Source organism: Zonotrichia albicollis, chromosome 2 (assembly GCF_047830755.1).
Source record: "Zonotrichia albicollis isolate bZonAlb1 chromosome 2, bZonAlb1.hap1, whole genome shotgun sequence".
Taxonomy (NCBI): Eukaryota; Metazoa; Chordata; class Aves; order Passeriformes; family Passerellidae; genus Zonotrichia; species Zonotrichia albicollis.
Window position 1 is genome coordinate 29045949 of NC_133820.1, and position 22613 is coordinate 29068561.

General features: G+C 42.8%; 2 protein-coding genes across 6 annotated transcripts in view; one reads left to right on the plus strand and one right to left on the minus strand.

Moving 5' to 3' along the window:
• AP1S2 (adaptor related protein complex 1 subunit sigma 2) overlaps positions 1-5999 on the plus strand; it is a 35016-nt gene extending 29017 nt beyond the window's left edge. For all 4 annotated transcript variants that reach the window (XR_012578913.1, XR_012578914.1, XM_074534673.1 and 1 more), the window contains one exon: positions 77-5999. Coding sequence is in view for 1 of the 4 variants with exons in the window: in XM_074534672.1 (XP_074390773.1) it covers positions 77-124 (48 nt within the window). In the remaining 3 variants the exon portion in view is untranslated. The remainder of the gene's footprint in view (positions 1-76) is intronic.
• On the minus strand, positions 1721-21269 carry ZRSR2 (zinc finger CCCH-type, RNA binding motif and serine/arginine rich 2). 2 transcript variants are annotated; one of them, XM_074534668.1, is made up of 11 exons: positions 20819-21269; positions 18942-19021; positions 18704-18797; positions 18292-18400; positions 17914-18000; positions 15668-15706; positions 13429-13544; positions 10286-10499; positions 7965-8020; positions 7675-7784; positions 1721-7047 (listed from the first exon to the last, which is right to left on the minus strand). In XM_074534668.1, exons 1-11 carry the CDS (start codon positions 21244-21246, stop codon positions 6560-6562), a joined length of 1821 nt encoding a protein of 606 aa, XP_074390769.1. In that variant the 5' UTR covers positions 21247-21269; the 3' UTR covers positions 1721-6559. The 2 variants fall into 2 exon arrangements, with proteins under 2 accessions (XP_074390769.1, XP_005491829.2); XM_005491772.3 differs by having other exon boundaries at positions 18704-18800.
• Between the last annotated feature and the right edge of the window lie 1344 nt (positions 21270-22613).

Below are 22613 nucleotides of genomic sequence, written 5' to 3' on the forward strand. Positions count from 1 at the left end.
CCATACTAACTCATGTACCGCTCTGCTCAGTAGAAACAGTGTTCATTTACTACTGTCTCAAATTTTCCCTCCGTAGGAAGCAGAGACCCCACGTAGTGTACTTGAAGAAATTGGATTGACATAAATCTTCTCTTCAGCTGATGCCATCTCAGTGTTTCATACTGTAAATGTTCACTGCCTTCATTGTAATGTTTAGCTAATGGTGTAAGATGCTGTTTGTCAGTATTACTGTTTTGCTAAGCTGCTTCATTCAGGCCTACAAGAAAAATACAAAAATACTTTGTTTTGTAAAGGGAACAAGAAGCCTAAGTTCAAAATTTATAAATGAAAGGGAATTAGATTTAAATTGACTCAGTGTTTCCCTTCACTACATTTATAGGAAAATTGCATTTGACTTCGATAAGCCTACTGTTTTTTATAAGTGAACTTGACTTCAGGAAATAAATGTATTACTATGACATAAGCATAGCCTACCTAAATGAAAAGAATCTACATGGACAACTCCAAATATGAAATGTTCCGGTGTAGAAATTGTGTTTATGCAACCAAAGAATTTGTTCATCTACATTTTAGTCACCACTTGTGATTATTCTGCTTATTTCAGTTGTTGCATAATGATTGGAAATACCTGTTTACTACTGAATTTGTCATTATACCAAAGAATCCTGCCAGGATCTGCATATCAAACTGGTAAAAAACTGTTAAGGTGATAACTGCTTTTTTAAGAAATCTGATCAACTCACTAGACATGAAGGGTGTATTTTAGTGTAACTTCTTGAGCAAAACTGTGCAAGTTACTATACTTCAAAGGGAATGCATGTAGGAGAGAAGGAAAACCAGCCCAGACTGAATAAGGAAACTGTTCTTAGGTCTGATATTAGCTTGCTTTGACCATGAACACATGGAGGTTAGCTTTCTAACTGAATAGAGAGATGCATAATGAAAACTGAATACTTTGAAAGATGGGAAAGAAGAAGCTTTACAGAAGGGACCTTTTATTATTTTCTCTCAAAGTCTACCAACTAATTCGTATTTTTTGGTGTTTTGTAGTTATGCTTCATTGGGTGTATAGGTACCTTTAGGACACACTGAGTGTCAGTCATTTAACTGCTTTTCTTGATCAACACATTAAACGTGGTGCATCCCTTACAATACTCCTGCGTGATGTAGTTGAACTAATTGGCAGTGAGAGCTCTTAACCATTAGATTTGTATGGGATATTCACTACAAATCATGTGAACTGATATCCAGGAATATTTTGACACTTTGAACAGACTCAGTAATTAGGGACTGAGCCTGTTTCACTAGCAGAAATGTGTTCCCTGTGTGATTTTGAGGGAGACAGTGGCAGTCTACACCTGGGAGTAGCCAAGTTCTGTTTCCTGTCCCTGTCCACCCAGACACCTTCCCCTGGGAGTTTTGACTTGTTCACCTGAGCGGTGCCATGTTTTCACAGAGCTCAGCTCTGGCAGTGCTGCTGCAGAGTGGGTTCAGTAGTACCAGCCAAAGGAAAGGTGCAGTGGTGCCACTTCTAAGCCCTGATCCGGACCCCAGCACCAACACTTGGGCCAGCAGAGCGGCCAGCCAGGCCCAGGCTGTGTGTGCCACTCCTGTGGCAGTGCCAGCGTGGTGCCTGTGAACTCAAGCCATTAGAACTTGTCTCTGGGTGCCCTTTCCAGGATTTATACACAGATTCTAGAGACTGTTTTTTGTCCCAGGGCATTTCCCCAGTGCACAGTGGGCAGGGGTAGATGAGGGTAGAGGGGTAGTGAAAGGACCCTGTGTGTGAGATTGTAGTGGTAAAATGGATTTAAGTCAAACCAGAAGCAATTTTATATGTATTAAACATGTTTTTAAAGTTTACACTGTCACTTGTATGTGCTTGGCTGGATTAAGCTTTGTTGTGATTGTGACAAACTGTTTGACCTCTGTCTGTCACATTGGTTTAGTTGTAATAAATGTCCATTTTTACACCATTACTGTGTTTATATGTAATTAGTGCCTGTATTCACAGAGGAAAGAAGAAGCCACACAGTGCTGGCTTAAAAAAAAGGAAAATTTTATTACAGTGCTTAACCTGTTCTTGAGCACTTCATTAAAAAATGTTGAGGATACTGTGTCCAAGTTTAGTTATTTACATCCATTTAAATTGTAGAGAAAGCAATAAATTAGCAAGTTTTTGGAAAGCTGGCCACATTAAACATGAAATTTATTTAAGTAGATGTTAAATTGATGGGGTAGTACCACTTCATTTGAAAATTAAACCACATGTTGAGAGAGATTTCTGGATAATAGAGACTGAATATTCAGTTCTTTTCATAGAATTCTGAACAAGTCAATGCAATGTTTACAATCCTAGTCTTGACCAAAAATACGTCACATGAATCTGTTCTCCACCTTTCTAAAAGAACTGAACTGCTTGATGTTATCAGCAAAAGCATGAGGAAAAATTAACATCTTCAGGCATTTCTGAAATGAAATTCCAGGTTTTGAATTTCCTGTCTTGTGCAGAAGGGCTGGGGAAAGCTAAAGAAGAAGAAGGAATTTCTGGATTGTTCAGGCAAGTTGATTGTTGTCTTAAATGTCTTCAAATTCACTGACTTAAGTCTTTTACTCGACGAGGCCTTCCTGAACATGTGCTGTTCCTTTTGGGGTAATGAGGCCACAGTGATGCTCACCCTGTGGCTGCCTCTGTCAAGTTCCCATGTACCGTGGGTTTCAGTTGTCCAGTTTGCTTTGCAGTCTGTCCCACAGCTCAACATGTTACCTGTCCATGTCATATCAGTTTTGGTTTTCAGCCATAGATACCAATTCACCTGATGCGTCAGTGCTGAGCAGGAGTGTATGTGGAATAAATGAGGTTCGTTTTACTTAAAAGCTTACAGTGAAAGCAAAATGAGCTGCACTCTTTGGATGATGTAAAAAGTAAATTAGGCTTTTAGGTTATTAATTATCATAAACTTCCATCTTTCATGTTTTGTAAGAAGTGCTGATCCAGGACAGGAAGCAATAGCATCTTTTAGCAGGCTCTTGCATGTCTTTAGAAAAAAACCAAGTTATTTAGCGCACAGGAATGTCACTGGTAAACCAGAGGGCAGTTTCAGTACACTGAACGTGCTAATGCAAAACTGGATGCAGAACAGCCATGCTGCCATCACAGGGCATAAAAGTGGGAGAGGAGTCACTTGGGATGCATTTTGGACAATGTGCCCTACACACAAAGGCTGGGGCCGGAGAGGGAAGGTTTTGCTGGGTGTCCACAAGAAATGCCTTGCATTCAACACACAGACACGTGCCACCCTCCTCAAGCCCTCCTGGGGGTTTGCTGCTCTGGACAGGCAGAAAGGGAATGAAATCCCACAGAAGTGCCCCCAGCTACAGTTGGAGGGAAGGCTCTGCTGTGAGGGGGCAAGTCCAGCTCCCTGATGCCTTAATTCTGCTGGGCAGCAACAGTGCCCATGCCTACAGGGGCTCCCCCTGTGCTGCTGCCTGCCGGGGCTGTTCCTCCTCCACTGAAGGGCAGGGCAGCACCTGCTCCCCATCCTGACTGAAGCAGGGCAGCTGGCAGGCCCTGGCACTGCCACCCTGAACCTCTGTGTAAATGCCAGAATTGCTCCAAAGCACCCCCATGATCCCTGCAGAATTCACAACTGAAAAATAAGTATTTTGAAATACTGCTACTTTTAAATAGCAGTTGAAGACAAAACAAAACTTGGCCCGTATTAATTCACTTTATAAGGTCCTTTTTTGTGGAATATGCGCAATAACGCAATGGGAATAGGCTGTTCCTTACAAATTTAAATCCTTTCCATGTTCTTCTGGGGCTTTTTCCCTTTGGGAAAGAAAATAATTAGGCTTAACATAAAAAAACTTCTAGTCTGTCTCTCCAGAATAAAACAGCTCACTCAAATAATAAGGAAACACAAAACCATGCATTTAACACTACTTAAGATTATGAAGCAGAGAAACAATACTGAAAAATACAAACTCCAAAGTTAGAAAACTGGTGGAATCCCAGGTTTCATGCTAACAAATGCAAGCTAAATGTCAGATCTACAGCACTCAAATTCTGTGTAATAAACAGACAGTGTATGAAAGTGCAGGGCAATCACAGCTACCAGTCCTACACTGTACAGGTACAGCCAGCACGTTTGCGTCCAGACCTCAAGAAAAACAAGCTGAAGCTTCAGCCACTGTAGTAGCAGAAATAAAGTATATTTAAATTTTTACATGCATTTCTGAGCAAGTTTGGGTTTTTTGTCAGGGATTTTTTTTTTTTTTTTAAATACAGCCACTTAACTTCTCAAATCCTGTTGCAAAACTGTGGGGACAAGGAGCCTAATCACCTGTGGAATTCTCACATGGTTATTACTGGGCACTTAGTTTCTAATCCCATGGAGACTTGGTTTGCTTATTTCACTTGACTGGTCACAGGTTCCCACCACATTTCCTTGAGCTGCACAGCTGATTTTGCTGGGCTGATGCTCTCTCTGTGACATCTGTCCGTGTGACATGGGTGCACAGTGGGGGCACAAGCCAGCTCTTCTACCTGAGAGCTCTGGGAAGCAGGGCAGCCCAGGGAAGGGAGGGTGGAACCAGCCGGTGGTGGGCAACTGAACCAGAGTTTGCCTCATGCAGTGCAAGTGACCCAGTGAGACAATTGAGCATCTATAAAAAAACAGAAACCTCAAGGAAAATTTGTCCCTAAGGAGTGATGAGAAAAAGGTACGTTATAAGAAACTGGCAGTAACAAATTTCTCAAATGGAATTAAAAACTTTGTGCTGTCTGTCCTTTGAAATATGTCTTTTAAAAAAGTTATTATTTCATAAGTTATGCTAATTAATTACAATTCCTACATCTGTTAATAACTAAAACATTTAATCAAATTAACTAAGCTACAGCTCTGCCTACAGTTATGACAATATATCATGGAAGTTGGGTTTGAACTGAACATCACTTTTGTTGTATTACTCCATATTGGACAAGTTACACATGAAGAAAGAAGGAAAAATATATCATCAGCATGCTAGGTGCACTATGCATTTAGAAAAGCAAAAATATATATATCATATCCAGAAACAATTTTCACTTGATCTTAACTATCCTGGGGAAAAACATTCTTGATGTGAGGAATGCTGTTGGTAAAGTTCAGATACCTAGATTTTCTAAGGGAGTTTATGCTGGGAATTGTAATGAATTCCTGTTTGGGAGCACTTCATGCCTGCTTTAGGCTTCTAACTCTTGGGGTCTGATTGGCCCTCTGAAGGCAGGAGCCCAGTTCTTTGAGGAAGCTAAAGACAGGGAGGTGTCTCTACAGACCATTACAGCACCTGCACCTTCGGTGCTACAAGCTCTCTGAGGACACTGAGGTGCCCAAGTTAAAACCTGAAGGTAAAGCATGTGAAATACAGTACATCTAACAGCACAAATCTTTTAAATAAAAGTGAAAAGATAGTGGTAAGGATTTCTCTAACTGCAGGTACTTTGCTAATACAGCTGTCATTTCAAGGAGGTTTTGTCCCAGTAATTTCATTTTTATGTACCCTACTCTTCACCTTGGCTGTGGGAAAGCAAGGCAGTAGGGTGCCTTAAACTATTTGTAAAATAAACCTCAAAAGGCTCTAAGTGAAGTCCTCCTCTCCCAAAATCATGAAGTAGTCTTTCATGTATAAACCCTTCAGTTTCTTCAGCCACTCTGCAGCCATCTTGACTGAGCCTTCACAGTCCCATCTTTGGTTCCCTGATGGACACTTTGCACCGCTCCAGCACAAGTTAGGCAGGTCCTTTTCACCTACAGATGGTGAGCAACCAAGAGGTATGCAAAGCAGTTCTAACCTCACTCAAGGATTACAGCTGCATGGTCTCCAGTCTTACTTGGGGATTAAGGTACTGAATAAACTGATTGTTTCTCTGCGTACTTTCTGCCTGGTTTTAGTCTACTGCAATCCCTACAAGCCATCAGCTCAGCAGCTCAGTCAGGGCTGAGAAAAATCCAACACTCGTGACCAAAAAGCTCCTACTGGACCAGTACTGTACAATCAAACACAGATGTCTTTGAGATCCCTTTTCTCCAACTCATAAAACAATTATATTTTCTTTGTCTGGAAAGCAATTTCCAATAAACAGATGAAAAATACAAATGGCAATCATCTACACAGACCTGGATCTGCAGTGCGCTGGGGTGTGAATTTACTGCACACTGGCTGTTCTGTACTAACTCCTTACAGGAACAGTAAACACTTAACATACACATAACAGAAATAAGCACATACCAAAGAGGCTTCACTTCTCTATTTGCACTCAGTGTGCATCCAGGTGTTGCAGCTGTTCAGAGGGACAGAGTAGCTAGAGTACTTGACATTCACACCTTCTACAGGACTGAAAACTTTTAAATTTTCTCAAGCTTTGCACACAGTAAACTACGTTCCTTTATTAGGAAGAAACATTTTAATGTGCAACAAAACTTTATTTGAAATTCAGATATATATCTGGTACCCTATTGGGAAGATTTCTTTTTCAGCTCTATTTTTATCAATTAGTGATTTCTGAAAGTAATTCTCACTTTGTTTTGGGAGTTTCACTATTTTTTCCTCTGCTGCTTGATCTCTTTTTACCCCTGCTCCTGGATCGAGAGGAGCTCCTGCTCCTGCTGCGTGTCCGACTGTGACTCCTGCTGCGGCTCCTGCTGCGGCTGCGGCCTCTCCTCTTCCTGCCCCTGCTGTGGGACCTCCTCCTCTCCCGGCTCCTGGACCGCCCCGAGCGGTGCCGCCTCTTGTTCTTGCGGCGGCTCTTCTTCCTCTCCGATTCTCCGTTCCTGCGGTGGGAATGGTCGGGGCTGGGGCTGCCCCTCCTCCTGGAGCGGCTGTAATAGTCGTCACGATGGCTCGAGCGGTTTCTCCTCTCAGAGTTTTTAGACAACTGATGAGTCCGTTCAGGAGAAATACGTATGTCTCTGTTGGCCTCCCAAAACTCGTTGTTTGGATTTTTGAATACGTGAAGAAAGTTGCAGTGTTTCCCTCTTGGACACTTCTGCCTTTCAAATAAACCTGCAACAGATTAGGGTTTGCTTTTTTTTAACCAGACCTATTAAATCTCTTTCTTCATTATGTACCAACTGGAAGAAATTAAATAAACTGAATTTTGCTTCTCCAAACAGAAGAACATGCATCTGACCACCTATCAATTTAACTCAAAAGATTAATTTTCATTGTGTACTTTTCTTGGAATTAGCTTTTTAACAGCTATGAAGATTTGGTTTTAGCTTAGAACAAACTTAACTTTTTATTTCATTAAGTTTTATTTACCTAAATGTAAGAAGGTAAATAAAGAACATGTTATATTTACCGCTTAGAACTGTTGATAGTCCAGAAACTGCCACTGCTTCTCAAGAGATAAACCAGTACTTCTTGGAGTTTCACTTTAAGATTATTATTTCAAAAGCAAGAATCAAAAACATTTTTCCTAGACCATGGTAAATCCACTAGAATAATTCAGACACTTATGTGACATGGTGTTACACTCCCTTTCTTTCCTGGATCTGCACAAGACATTTGTCTTCCAAACAGAAATGAATACAACATTAGGCAAATCTGAAAGCTACAGCCTAATCCCTCTTTTTCACTCCATGAGTGAGTATTCTTTCAGTTACACATACTCTCTTTTCCAAGACTCACCACATATGGCAGTTTTCCACCTCGTCACAGGACAGAATTCACAGTGAAGCTGTCTGCCTGCATACCATCGTCCACTGAACAGAGCCAGAGCTGCCTGACAGTCCTTCTCCCTTTAAAAAGGAAAAACAACAGATGGCATGACCATCACACAATCATTTCAGACACCCCTTCCCAATTCTGGGTTCCCACTACAGTGTGAGAATGCACTGCATGGATGATACAAACACTTATTACTCATCACTCAGCTCTGGAGTTTAGCTGTAACCCTTGGTAAGACTGTGAGTACTTACGACTGGTACTGGACGTACACATTTCCTCGCAGGTGGGGCTCATAGTTGCAACTGACCTGAGGGGATGGAAACATGAAATTAGGGCAGTGGAAGGTTTATGCTGTACAACAGCTCACACATTCTGAGATGGACAATTCTCATTTAAGACAGTTCATCCATAGCAACTTAGAGATGATGTTTTTCAAAACACTAAGTGTTAATCAAAAAAAACCAAAACAAAACAGAACAAAACAAACAAACAAACAAAAAGCCTTTCTGTCTTATGCTTAAATTATGCTTGGATTAACTCTGAGACCTTGGCTTCACTTAGTCCACAGGAAAGCTTGTACTCCATTGTCTTGCACACCCTATGTGCAACAGCAAAATCCTGCTCTGACAGCAATTATTAGTATCCTCACATGGAAATGGGGGATTCATTACAATAAGAGACTCTAGAGCAATGTATCTTCACAGCATCCCTTTAAAATGGTTTCAAAAAGCTGGTGACACCATGTTTCACTGTACAGTTCTGAAAAAAACCTTTTTTGTTATAGTTTAGCATTCAAAGTAGATCTAAAGCTCTCAAAAATTAACTTTGAAAAAGTTTGCTGCTAGTTACAAAAGATTCCAACAGGCAGGTCCAGGCATGTGGAACCCAGTTCTCCAGGACAAACTGTGATTCCAGCCTCTGTTGCCTGCAGGTCTCTTCCAATATTTGCAGCAAACAAAGTTAGCGGCTACTTTCATCCCTGAACCCTGACTGACCCTCAGGGAAAACCTCTGTGTGTGCTGGATCAGCAAAGGGCTTCAGCCACAATAACAAGCACTTGTATAATTAAGTATTACAGCAAAAGGACTCAAACTATTTGAGATAAACAGTGTCAATACAAGAACAAGTGAGAATGATTTTGCCACAGACATTTTTGGGTAGGAAAAGAACCCTAGAGTTCTAAGGTAGTGTTTTATCAGGACCTTCCAGATTCTGGAGCAGCTTCCCAGAAAAAACAGCCAGAATAAAACCTTGGGTTACACTGGCAAAGTAAGTAATCTGACAGAGGGGTGTGTCTAATCTGATTCTAAATGGTCATAGAGGCTCAGCTCACTCACAGTTAGGATCCCTGCAGCCAACATGTTTTTCTGAAGCATCTCTAATGCAGTGAAAATGTGCATGAGAATCATCTTGCTGCTGTACAATTGCCTTAGAAGCCAAGGAATGGCACACTAATAGTGACAGGGACCCAAGCAGGTGCAGCTTAGCACACCTGCACAGAACCATGGTACAAAGCCAAGGACCTGACTTTGCTGATAAGGCTTTTCAAGCCATGCTCCATAATGAATCTGCATCCTGTTTGCTAGTAGAGGACAACTGGCTATTATTCCATGACTCAAAATATGGAGGGGATGCTCCACTCCTCCAAACAAGTGAAGGTTTCTTGCCTATAAAGCTCATTATACAACTACTGAAAACACACTCCTACTTTGCTCTTGCTTGAAATGCTAATGCCATCTCAGTCCTGAGGCAGCTGTCAGTAGATGAACACAAAAGAAGAAAAGGCACTATATGCCTCCTGGTGACTGCAGGAAAACACTCAGGAATGGCAAGCAGAAAGGGATGCTGCAATAGATTCAGATACAAGGAGATTGCACCATCCATGCTGCATATTTCTGGGGCAACATGGGACTGTTAGCACCCATCATTCATCTCTGAGGTCTCCATTCAGAGATCCCTCTTTGTCCCCATAAGAAACAAATTATAAATGGGAAAAAATCAGTACAAAACACTGAGCAAACCAAATGCACAAACTAAGGATGGATGACAAATCTCAAAACCATTTATGTAACTTACCTTTCTATAATTCTTCCTACTGAAATATCTATCTTTTCAGTTCATTGTAATCTGGTTTTATTTTATTCAGCCAGTCCTAAAATGACATTGTTTGGGTGTATACTCCAAATGCATTTCATACCCCCACTATTTCATTCCTTAGGCCCAAATACAGTAGCTCAGATATATTTATATTGTCTAATAGTCTTAATGGACTCGCTGGGACTTTGCACAGGATAAGAAAAGAAAGGAGTATGAGATAAGTGGACTGTTGAGTAGTGTGAGTAACATGCAACATAGAAGCCCAGGCTTTTGTAACACTTGAGATGAATGGGAGAGAAGATTCACCCAGAGTAAGATGGTGCTCTGTAAGAGCAGTGACAAGTTTACAGGTGCCATGAGAGATGCACAGTTTGTTGTAAGGACACAGCATAGTTCCCTAGTGCCCACAGGATTTAGCTGGGGCATGCTGGACAGAATTCCTCGCAAGGCTCATAAACCGCACGTAGATGCCTACCTTGAATTGAACCACCTTCCCCACATTCTGAAATTCGGGGAGCACATCTTCATAGAACTCCAGGAACTGCTGGTAGGTCTCCTCATCACTGTACTCCAGACTGGCATCTGTGTCATAGTCGTCCCTGCGGCACTGCTCCATGCCAAAGGTGATGAACATCCCTCGCACCAGCAGCGTCTTGCTCGATGTGGGGTAGTTGTGCTTGCGGGAACACCTGCACAGGTGCAGTGAAAAAGGGAAGTGGAAAGATTGGCACCTCCAGCAGAAAATACACTTCTTGAAGCTTCAAACATTTGTCATTTTCATTCACAGTTATTATAAAAGAAAATCGATTAGTGGAAGATCAAGATATTTAAATTACTAAACCAAATATTTTGGAGTGAGTTTGTACATAACTTTAGGGGTTCCTTAATGCCATTAACAAACACATTCTTGCTTAGGAAGGCAGAACTACAAAAGTTATAGATACCAGTGTCACAATGAGAGCTGGGAAGTAATTTCTTTTAGGCTACAAGGGTTAATGTGTTCCCATTTTCTGAAGGGCTTAAAAGATTGTCAGGAGTCTCTCTAGAAAGAGATTTTAAAGCAAGTCGCTGCTCTTCTTTTTGCAAACTGAAAAACTTGTACTGTAGTTGTTTTCATCATATGGGAATGGAAGGTGGGAATGTGGGAAGAACAGCACATTTAGACCTGCACCTGGATGAGTATAAGACTGGTATTTTTCCACTTCCAACAGAAAAAAAAACCAAAGCAAAACACACAAAGGTAAAAACAACAACAAAAAACCCACAAAATCATAAATCCACAAACAAAAAAACCTACAAAAATCAAAACCCAAACAAAAAAAAAAGATTCTTCTAAATCAGTCATATCTTAATCTGCAGCTTCTTGGCAGCCATAAAAGTATTAGATGTCCCTCACCATCCATCATATTCAGGCTACCTTGCTAACATGCTGAAATACAGTTCTCCCCTAGACATCTTTAGATTCAGTAAGAACACAGATGTTCTCCATGCTTATTTCACTGTGCTTTATGAATCCCAAGCAACTGGGTCATGCACTCTCCAACACTTTTCTCCTTTTCACGACCAGAAAAACATCCAGACTAGTCTAGTCTCTTTATGTCACTGGGCAGCACAAAAGAACTGCAGGGAGGTCAGGTCTCAAAATGGACAATTACAACCCAGACTTCAGCTAGGAAGCTTTTCTGTACCCAGTCAAATCAGAAATGGACTCTCACCTTCTGGTTGGCCCCTTAGACTTCAAAAAGCAAACAACAACAACAAAAAAATCCAATCTCCAAACCCAAAACTAAACCAGGAAACAATTAATTTCATGATCATTGTTTTTTACATTTTAGGAGCTGCCTTCTTTTGCTGTTCAATTTCAATAATAGAACAGAAAATATGAAACCCCCCTAATATTGTCTGCACACAAAATTATATATTCACATGACAGAAAAAAAGGAACCCCAAGGAAAATGAATGACCCAAGAATCCAATATTACTGCAAAATATTAGGTTTGAATTACTGGGGAAATTGGTAGTAGCAAACTCAGCCAGTTTCAGCTTATTCAGGAGCTGAATAAGCTGAATAGTGAGCTTTGACAAGGTTCAGTAGTTATTTGTTGATAACACTGGCTCTTAGTTTTTCACAACTCCTTTCAACCCATCCTTCCAGTCCTATCCTAGCTGTACCAGTCCTCCAATTTAGAGACAGCACCAGATGTTAAAATGACCAGATTATGAAGGAAGCAGGTATGTGAAGAAAAAGAAGGAAGATTAAAGTGAGGTAGCTGAGATCAATAGGGGTGAAAGAGGAAGGGCAGAATATGATGTTTCTCAGTATTTATTTTCCAAGGGTTATTCATAGTTCAAATGCAAAGTTCAAAGCAAAACTGAGTTTTATGGAATCCATAAATAATCCATGGAAGTTATGTCCATTAAAGATCACTACAAAAAAATACTGCAAAGACTACAAAGACCAAGACATTTAAAAAAAATGCTGTCTGCAGTGATATAGCTGGTGAAATTTTTATTATGGAATTCAACACATATTTCAGGATAGAAAAAAAAGATATGAACTTGAAGCTTTCATATAGTTGAATTATCTTATAATTATCCTCAATATACATCACACTGGAACACATTACTCCCAGGATAAAGAAAACTACAATAGCTAGACTGCACATATCTCAGTGATACAAGTTAGTAAAATAACCTTGTAAGTTTTTGCTGAGGATTCATGTAATAAATATCAGAGTCCTTCCCTGCTAAGCTGTTGTTTCTCCTTAGCAGGGAGAAAAAATCAGGGATTCTCAAACCAGAAGCTGCATTTGGGTCATCATTGTTCCTGGTCACCAATGAACATGTACTCCATAAACTCATTTATACTTCCAGTTTCCTCTACATCCTCTGGGAACAAGTTTGCCATTTGTTTCATAAGAGAAAGTCTTTCCTGTGTCAAAGCTGGTAAACATTCTGAGACACCTAAGTTGCAAATAATCATTCCCACCCTACTCCTGAGTTTGCTGTCTGTTTACCACAGTCCTCTTCCACCTCCCTCTTTGCAAGCAGAGTCTGGACTTGTCAGCCACTTCCACAGAGGTGCTCCTCATCTCTCATCATCCTGATGAGCTTCTCTGTTCTTCCCTTTTACTACACGTCCCTCCTGAGACAGGGGCACCCTGTCAGTGTACCAGAATCACAACTGAATGCATCACACATTCAAATAGTGAGAACTCTGGAAGCTACCTAACAACTTTCCAAGTGTGCAGATTTTCCTTAACTTACTTTATTTAGTCCATTTGGGATCTGAACATATGCAAATTAGAAAATATAAAAAACTAACATCTGACATATCAGACCTGTACTAATAACAGACCATATACATTCTATCAGAATATACCTGTGCATGAGTCTAGGCTAAGAAAAACCAATGTAACCAGAATGCACCATCAGTGATATGCCATATCAATAACCAGCTCAATTCCAGCCAGACAATGCTCTGCTCTCAGTCCACATCCAAATACACAGAAGTATTTTTTGCAGCAATTTTTCCTCAGTTTTCTTATGACCTAAGTAAATTGCCTCTGTTTTATCTCCCCAACACACTTCCATCCTGGTAAATATTCAATGGATTACCTGTCTCCAAATCGGCAGGAACCTGTTTTAATATAAAATGGGCAATTTGCTCTGTCCTTCTCTGTTCCCAGATTCTCTGGGGGTTCTGGGTTATGCCAACTCACACCATTCTCCAGCTGTGGAAAAAACATTAAAATAGACAATAGTTAGAAAACAGTAAAGAAAGAGAGTGTAAAAAATAAAACTTAACAACTGAATTCACATGCAGTTATGAGCACTATGTTTCTACAAGGCAAGCTGAACCTATTTTAAAGCATTGTTTTTCAAAGCTGCCCTGTGCTTTGGGTCTCACTTTATACAACTGTGTCATGGCTTAACCCCAGCCAGCAGCCAAGCCCCAGAGCCCCAACCCACTTCCTCAAAGCCCCACCAAGTGAGATCAGGGAAAAAATGGAAAGGTAACAGATATAAAACTCATGCATTGAAATAAAGACAGTTTAAGAGGGAAAACAAAAGCCAGGCAAAAAAGCAAAGCAAACTCAGGAATTAATTCACTGCTTCCCAGGGACAAGAGGGTGTTCAGCCATCTCCAGGAAAGCAAGGCCCCACCACATATAACAGTGATGTAGGAGGACAAACACCATCATGCCAAATGTCCCCCCCTTCCTTCTTCTTCCCCCACTTCATACACAGAGCATGATGTCAGATGGTCTGGAATATCCTTTTGGTCAGTTGGGGTCACCTGCCCTGGCTGTGTCTCCTCCCAACCAACCATTCACCCTCTGCCTCTTCACCAGTGAGGCAATATGAGAATCAGAAAAGACCTTGGAAGAAAAGGTCTGTGTAGGCCCTGCTCAGCAATAACAAAAACATCTCCACATTTTCAACCCTATTTTAAGTGTAAATCCAAAACAAAGCCCCATACTAGCCACCATGAAAAAAATTAACTCTACCCCAGCCAAAACCACCACAACTTGGCAGAGAGAAAGCTGAGACTACTTATTTTTCTCTGCAACAGCCCAAAGCTCAGCGAGCTCATTATTATCACTGTTATGTGCATCTAGAAAAGGCTAAAAAGCAAGTAACCTGCCAAAGGGCAGAATTTAAAAAAATGAAATTCATAGTTAGCACTGGAAGTAAAAGTGTCCATACTGATCATCTTGGGTAATTAAAAATTCTCTAATTCAAAATGGCCTCACCAAGTTGCAAGCCTTGAATGACTACAACCAAGACACATATTTTAAAAGGAATTTTCATTCTAACCAAACAATCTGTAAAGCTGACTGGCCTAAGTTCTCACTTTAAATCAACTGAAAATTCTTTTTACTCACAAGCAGCATTTGACCCAGCTACCAATTCTGCTCATGACTTGCAGCCATAATTTTCTATCACCAGAACAGCCCTGTTATGTCAGCAGTAAATGAACCCTGAACTGCTACTCTAATGCAGCCTCTAGCATACTACATTTCTGACTATTCCTTTGCAGACATGACTGCTAATGCATTTTGAGCTGTGGGCAGGCAGCAGATCAGAGCAGTTTCCTACCCATCTTAGGAAACAGATTCCCTGCCTAAAGAACTGTTTAAACATGATTTGGAACCAAATGTAACTCCAATGTAGCTATGGCAGTCAATAAACAATGGATAAGTACGTTAAAACTTATTTTTCAGATTCATGCAGTGGTTTAAACAGAGCAGAAATCTTCACAAGTTTAACCATATGACAGGGATAAAAATCCAAATTATTCTTTAAGGCAATCTCTAAGAGACTCATGAAAACTGCAGTTTTCTTTTCTACACACTGCCAGCTTGAGATCCATGCTCTTCCAGGCATCCAAGCAGTCAAGCTTCTCTCTCCCCCACCTTTTTTTCTTTTCATTAAGGATCTGTGCCCTTCTCTACCACTCAATCCTCTTATTTAGAGCCTGACATCTGCTTAAAAAGACAAGTTTATCTTGCCACCCAGGACTGACAGATTTATTTAGAATTACAATTCACAAATAAACCATCATGCACAGTGATTTTTAACAGCACACAGCAGTATTTCCAGGTTCATTTTGACTCAGACCTCCTGAACAGTCATCAGCATGCACAACTGCACTGCCACCAACCAGCCAGAAATATGCTTAATTATGTTCCACCCAGTAAATAATTGTTTACAGCTCATGCAAGCCACTATATATTAAATTTATTCAGGCCATTAGGTTCTGGAGAGCAGATGGACAGCATGCTAGAAGGCAAACACTGGATGGAAATTAAATTACTTTTCAGTTCTTTTTTCAGAAAGTCTGGGAGCATACCTGGCTTTCAGCTTGATCCAGCATCCTCTGCACAGCTGCCTATAAATGGTGCAAACACAGGACTAGTGAAAACCCTGAGGATACACAAAACATCTGGTTTCTTTAGTTAAGAACCTAATTTACAATGCTCAGTGATTATGCATAATGAAAATGTGATGGGGTTTGCTTTAAAAACAGGAGATTTACTTTGGCTCTGTAGCAATTCAGGTACTACAAAGCTGCTAAAGGATACATCAGACCAGACCCTCATGTAGATGATCTTCTAAACTAAATGATAGACAACAGAGAAGTTTAATTTTCTTTTTTTAAAACTATCATTGAACTGTTGATGCTTAAACCTCCTGCTCTAGCACACAGCCTGGTTACAGGTAAGTCCATAATTGTTTAGTTGCACAAAATGTTTTAACTTACACATTTTATGGAATACACAGAAAAAGGCAATGCTTGGTGAGCCTCTGTTAAAGCAAGAGATGTAACTGGTAAAAAACGTAAACACTGTAATTTAACCATATCTAGCCTTCCAAATACAGGAAAGCAATGAGGATATTCTTTCCCTTCATTTTGCTAAGTGGGCTGAGCATAACAATACAACTCTCCAAAACTGGCTGGACACTGCTTCTAATAAATTGCTCTATGAAGTTCCTAGAAAAAAGATATTTTAATATAATCAGGACAAGAAAATATGCTAGGACTGAAGAGAATTAATTAAATTTAAAAAGAGCAAATAAAAATTAAAAAATGCAATTAAAGATGAGGACCCAGACAGCATCTGGTACTGATCACCAAGGATATTAGATAATACCCACCCTAATAAAGAAAAATTAAACAGAACAAACAAAACTCCCTGAACCACACAAACAAAAAAAACCAAACCGAAAACTAATCCTTCACCCTCTCCAGAAAAGCCTCTAATCACCATCACCCATCAAACCAGAAAAATCTATTTCTTCATTTTAGGGAGGGAAATTAGTTTTTTTATTGCATCACTTGTTAGAACTTAAATAAACTGCTGTTTCAAGACACGAGCAAAACCAATTAAACAACTTTCTGCTGCTAAAATAGGTGGCTCTGCTTTTAGCTGGGTAATCAGTTTCCCTCTGGGTGCCTGTCATTGCCCTCTATGAGCCAATTTAACTCACTATCCCCAGAAATAACAACCCAGAAAAACACAAAGCAAAGAATCCAACAACCAAATAAAAAAACAAGCTGCTTCCATCTAGTTCAGGGACACCAGTTATCCCACTGAGACCTTGGGCACATCCAGACACAAGGATAGAGGGGAGGATTAAAATCCTGCTGTTATCGTGGTTCAACTCTCTCCAAACTGCATCTCAACCCTAAATAAAGGACATGAGCATAATTTTCTCTCCCTACTCTGCAAAGACAGCAATGGACACCTGAACACCAGAGGAAGTAAGACAGGAAATACAGTAACTACTGTTCTTTGGCATCCCTCATTCAAGTGTTACATTATCAGTAGCACAACCAACTATTAACTGCAGACAGCCAAGCTCTCTGCTCATGGCTCCTCTCCTGCTGTGGCTATCAGACACAGCTGCCAGTGAAATGACTGCAAACTTTGTGACTGTGCAGAATCTAAAGTGACCAGATCCTAGAAAGCTGCGGTCACTCTTCAGTGGCAATAAGAGGCCAGAACTCACACTGGATTACTGTACAGGACACCCTACATCCAGGTCACTGAACTTCAGGTAAAACTGAAGATGAATGTATCATTAACAGAAATGTTATCAATGATTTGTATCTTCAGTATAATTTTTATTCCACCCAAGGAGCTCTGAAAAAAGATACGTCCTGTTGGATGAGTCAAGTAAAGAAGAGCTGTAACACATCTTTTGATTAAGAACTGTGTTAAGGAACAGCAGCAATGTACTTCCATGTACCATATCCTCTTTGGGCATTTTCTTCAGCACTGACTGTGTGTAACTGGGACATTAAGGAAGGATTATGTTTAACACATGATGTAGAAAATGCACTTATCAGAACCTGCACTGGCACAGTACCTTTGTATTTACCTGATGTAAACAATTACATACTATGAACAACCAAATGAGCTAACAGGAGTTATACTTTTTAACACTGAACAATGGTTTAGGAACTTAGACAAAATGGGTAAACTAATGCATTTGCTAATTATAAAAAAAATCCCTTTTCAACATGCATAACTGTTGCATCTGATCATGTCACAGGACATGTAACATACATATCCTCCCACCACCAGCAATCACCTCTCTCTCTCTCTTCTCCTGTTGCTTCTGCTGTGCCACTTCTCTCTCTTTTCTTTGCTGCTCTTCCCATTCTTCTTTGATCTTCCTCTTTATGACAGAAAAAAAATAAATTAAGGAACAATGCTTTACAATCAGAGTCAGAAGCGTCATGTTGCATTACAACTTCTTGTCCATTAAGTTTTCATCTAGTCAGAAGCAATTAAATCTGACAAAAGCCCTTTTAAGAGCTGTTGTTTTTTTCTCTTTTCAATTCTGCTTTTCTATACAAAAGAGTGGAGACTCAATGCTTTCAAACATACCAGCATCAAGAATAATGAAAGTTACTACACTAAGCTACCTTGTTGCCTAGCACAACTCTAAGGTTTTACATCTTTATACCTCTTCTTCCTCTTGACGCTTTCTTGCAGCCTCTTCTTTTTCTTTCTTTAGCTTGAACTCTTCTTGGGCCTTTTCTTCTCTCAGCAACCACTGCTCATGTAGTTTTTGTCTACCAAAGAAACCAGACACCACTCAGACCACCAAGTTAAGGACCACCCATGACTGATGCAACTCTCATAAAAACAATTCAATATTGTATTTATTACTACAGTAATAACGGCAACTTACCTAATCTTATATAAAAGAGAAATTTCCATAGCAATCATTCAGGCTTTAAAGGAAAGGACTGTGTAGCCTGACATATTCAATAAAGACTGTGTTTCACAGAGTATATTTGAACTTTTCAAAGTACTAAAATGGAATTGATTACAAAAGTGTTTATTGCATATATGCCATTTTCTAGATTTCTCACCTTTCTGCCTCAAGTTTTTTTTCTTCCTCTTCTTCCTCCTCTTCTTCCACTTCCTCTTCTTCCTCCTCAGACACAGATTCATCTTTTCCTGCAGCTTCTGATAAAAACGCACAATTCAACACATCTACATAACTGCATGCTATGGCCAGCACAAATACACAAAATGATGTCTTTAAAAACAACCCCAAAAATCCCCAATCACTTCTAGTCCCACTGAGAGTGCCAAACACTTCAGTACCTGAGTCCCTTAGTTTGGCAAGCGCCTGCCGCTTTTTTTTCCTCTTCTCCTTCTTCAGAATAGCTCTGTACTTTTGATGGCTGAGGATGAGAGAACATTGCTTATGTTAAAACAGACAAGCAAATAATTTTTACTGTATACATGCACTTAATTTCCTTCAGCAATACAAAATCCCACAAACTGCCAAATTAACAGGCATTTATATGAAACAGTAACTGCACAGCAGCATCTGATGTGACAATGAAATCTGTAAATCTGTGGTTGTGCTGTTCAGACTTGCACATGGGCAGCAGCAAGAAGACCTGACATGGGGTATCATCTTTTTTGAGCTCTGCAGTACTCAGCATCATCACCAACTCCATGAAATCTCCTTCAGCTCCTGAAACTTGGTCACTAGATAAGGGAGAAAAACTTGGGGATCTACCCTACAACTTTGGTACAACTTTCAGCACATTTTAGTCTTTCTTTTACAGGACATGAAATTTCAAGTCCTTTCTTTTCTTCTTTGTTATTTTCCACATGCAGCAGTCTCAATGCACAGCTAACAAAACACACTCCACAGCCCCCACAGACAATGCTCAGCACTGCCCTTCTGCTACAGAAGCTTGGCCAGACTCCTCCTTGCTTGTCTGACAGCTTTGACCAGCTGCCTACAAGCAGCACCACGTTTTCACTATGATTAAAATGCCTCTAATGTCTAAAAGCCTTTTCACATCAAGCACTTTTCTGTCAAGTTTCATTCTATCTTTCCTCTTCCTAGCCAGGTGATAACAGAGAAATAGGAAGGAGGGATCATCTTCTGCTCTTGTCATTGTGCCACACCAAATGCTGATGGGAGATTAATACCTTCCCCTTTTGGAGTGTGTAATTTTAAAAGATTCCACAAGTGTAACTCAGCCAGCCAGAACTTCACCCACATCTCCAATCCTGTTCAGGATTGCTCACATCCTCACCACCTGCACGCCTGTGCGTGCCAAGGTGACACCGTGGTGCTTGTCCCGACAGCAGCGCCTGCCCGCACAGACAATGTCACCACCTGGGCCCTGTGCCTCTGCCCCGGCCAGCCTGGCCGCTCCACACCTCGTGTCCCTGCCTGAAATGGATCGCATCCCTCAGCAGGTGCCTGGGACTGACAAGCGAGAAGCTCCTCCCCAGTTCCTGGGAACTTCTTTTTCTTGAAGCCCAAGGAAGGAAGGGACGGAGGGACTCCCCTTACTCCCGGGCCAGCACAGGAGAGATGGGCACAGGGCTGACGGGCAAGGCGCAGCGGCGCCCAAGCCGCTCCAGGGCTGGGCATGGCCCCTGCCTCCAGCCGCAGGACACCGGAGCGAGGCCTGGGCGAACGCCTGCAGACCCCGGCTGGGCAATCCCCCTGGAGCACGGCTGCCCTGCCCACGGCCTCGGCGGCGGGGCTGGCCGGGGCTCAGCCCGGGCACGCACATGCCGCTGCTTCCCCGCGCCGCGGCCTCCGCTGTCCCGCACACCTCTCAGTGCCGCCGCTTTCCCGGGCGCGGATCGCTATCCCGCCCCGCCGCAGCTGGTCCGGGCCGGCACGGAGCCCCGCTCCCCCCGGATCGGCCGGGAACGGGACCGGCAGCGCCCCGCGCCCGCGGCTCAGCCGCTTCGGGCCCGCTCGACACCCCCAGCGCTGCCGCCTCCCCGTCCCGAGAAACACCGAGCCCAGTTCCCCCCGTCCCGCCGGGCCACGGCCGCGCGGAGCTGCGCCACTGCCGGGCCCGACCACGGGGCGGCCTCAGCCGCGGCCGTCGTGCGCTCGGGCGGTCCCGGCCAGGACGGGGCCGTGACTCTCCGCAGGGACCCGCGGGCCCTCCCCCTTGCCCCGGGGGGTCTCAGCCCCGGCCCGGCCGCGGCCTCACCTCGGCTTCCCCAGGGGGGGCTCGGGCACCAACATGGGCGCCGCCATCTTGCGGGACTGACGGGACGTCACGTGACCCCTCGGCGGAAGGGCGCGCAATCGGTTCCGGCGGCCGCGCGCGGGGCCGGGCGTGCGCCGAGATCCCGGGGCTGAGGGCGGCGGGGCCGGTGCGGGCTGGGGGCAGGGACAGGCGGCACTGAGGGCACGGACAGGCGGCACCGGAGGCACGAACAGGCGGCATTGAGGGCAGGGACAGGTGGCAGCGGGGGCAGGGACAGGCGGCAGCGGGGGCACGGAAAGGCGGCACCGGGGGCAGGGACAGGCGGCACCGAGGGCACGGAAAGGCGTCACTGAGGGCAGGGGAAGGCAACGTTCCGTTGTCACGGGATCCCTGAGTGGGTCAGGTTGGAAGGGACCACAGTGGATCATGTGCTCCAAGCTCCCTGCTCAGAGAGGGCCATCACGGCACAGAGCTGTGTCCGGACGGTTCCTGAATATCCCCAGTGAGGGACACTCTGCCCCTTCTCTGGGCAATCTGTTCCAGTGCTTGGTCACACGCAGTAAAGAACTTCTTGCTCATGTTCAGGTGGAATTTGCTGTGCCCAGTTTCTGCCCGTTGCCTCTTGTCGTATTGCTCGGCACCCCGGGACTATGGTCCACTGCTGGACCCATCCTCTGACACCTCCTTTTTAATGTTACTATGTGATGGTGAGGTCTCCTCTCGGTTGTCTCCTCAAGGCTGAACAGGCCCAATTCTCTGAGCCTTTCCTGACTCTGTGCGATGTCCTCAGCCCTGTTGGGTACCTGTGTATCCGTGCAGTGGTGCCTGAGCTTGCCTGGGGTGCTGCTGCTCATGGCAGTACTGGGCAGTCACTCCCTGCCCACAGCCTGTGCTCTGTGTGGGAACTGCCTTGGCTGTGTTTGGAATTGTGTGTGGGAGCAGGGTGTTCAGTGCCTGTCATGAGGGGAGTTTTCAGTGTGTCCCTTGGCTGCTGTGAGCATGGCTGCCCTGCCCCACAGCCTCTCAGAGCTGGGGGAAGCCACAGTTCCAGTGCATTGATCAATTTAGCTCATACTGCTGATGTACTCCCATCATTATCTCTGAGGCATTGTACCTGACCTGATTATAAACGCATTTCATGGCAGGAAACTATTCCACACAGACCCTCCTGGGTGTGATGGGTGGAAATATGCAAGTTGTCAGTAATCAATTCCTCTGTGACAGGAGTGATAGATTATACCCTTCAGAGGCAGTGTGCTTGTAGCTTTCATTTGGGCATGTTTTGCATGGCATTAAGAAAGTACATTGTTGATTAAGGTCTAAATTATTCTTCTAAACCACAACGTAGGAGCTTATTTCCTACATCCTGGAGGTAGTGCAGTGCAGAAACAGCCAGAGCTGCTGATGGTGAAGCACACCACAGCAGGCTCTGTCAAAATCTGACTAATTGACTGTGCTGTTCATTAACAGCATAATGAGTATCCTCTTTCTTACTCTGAAGCTCAGTGAAGTTATTCAAAGCAAGCATGTGACTGTTGCAGTCAGCAGTTACATTTGCCACTTGACCAATGAATATTCAGACCGTGTCCTCTCTGCTGTTACTGAGCCATGTGCCAGATCCTGGACTCTTAAAATTAAGGAGTTGTCACCAGTAGTACTTCCACTGCTCCTTGTGCAGAACATACATGTAAAGTAACACATAATTTGCTGTTTCTTGGATACAGAAGATGGCAGTATTGGGCATTTAACAACTGATGAACCATTGGCACCCATGAAAGTATTGAAAAAAACAACC

Coding starts and splice junctions, on each gene's coding strand:
- ZRSR2 (XM_005491772.3), bottom strand. CDS start 21,246: ATGATCCACTGTGGTCCCTTCCAACCTGACCCACTCAGGGATCCCGTG. Junction 18,801..18,941: donor TGCCAAACTAAGGGACTCAG/GTACTGAAGTGT, acceptor CGTTTTTATCAG/AAGCTGCAGGAAAAGATGAA. Junction 7,785..7,964: donor GTGTACGTCCAGTACCAGTC/GTAAGTACTCAC, acceptor TCCTTTTTAAAG/GGAGAAGGACTGTCAGGCAG.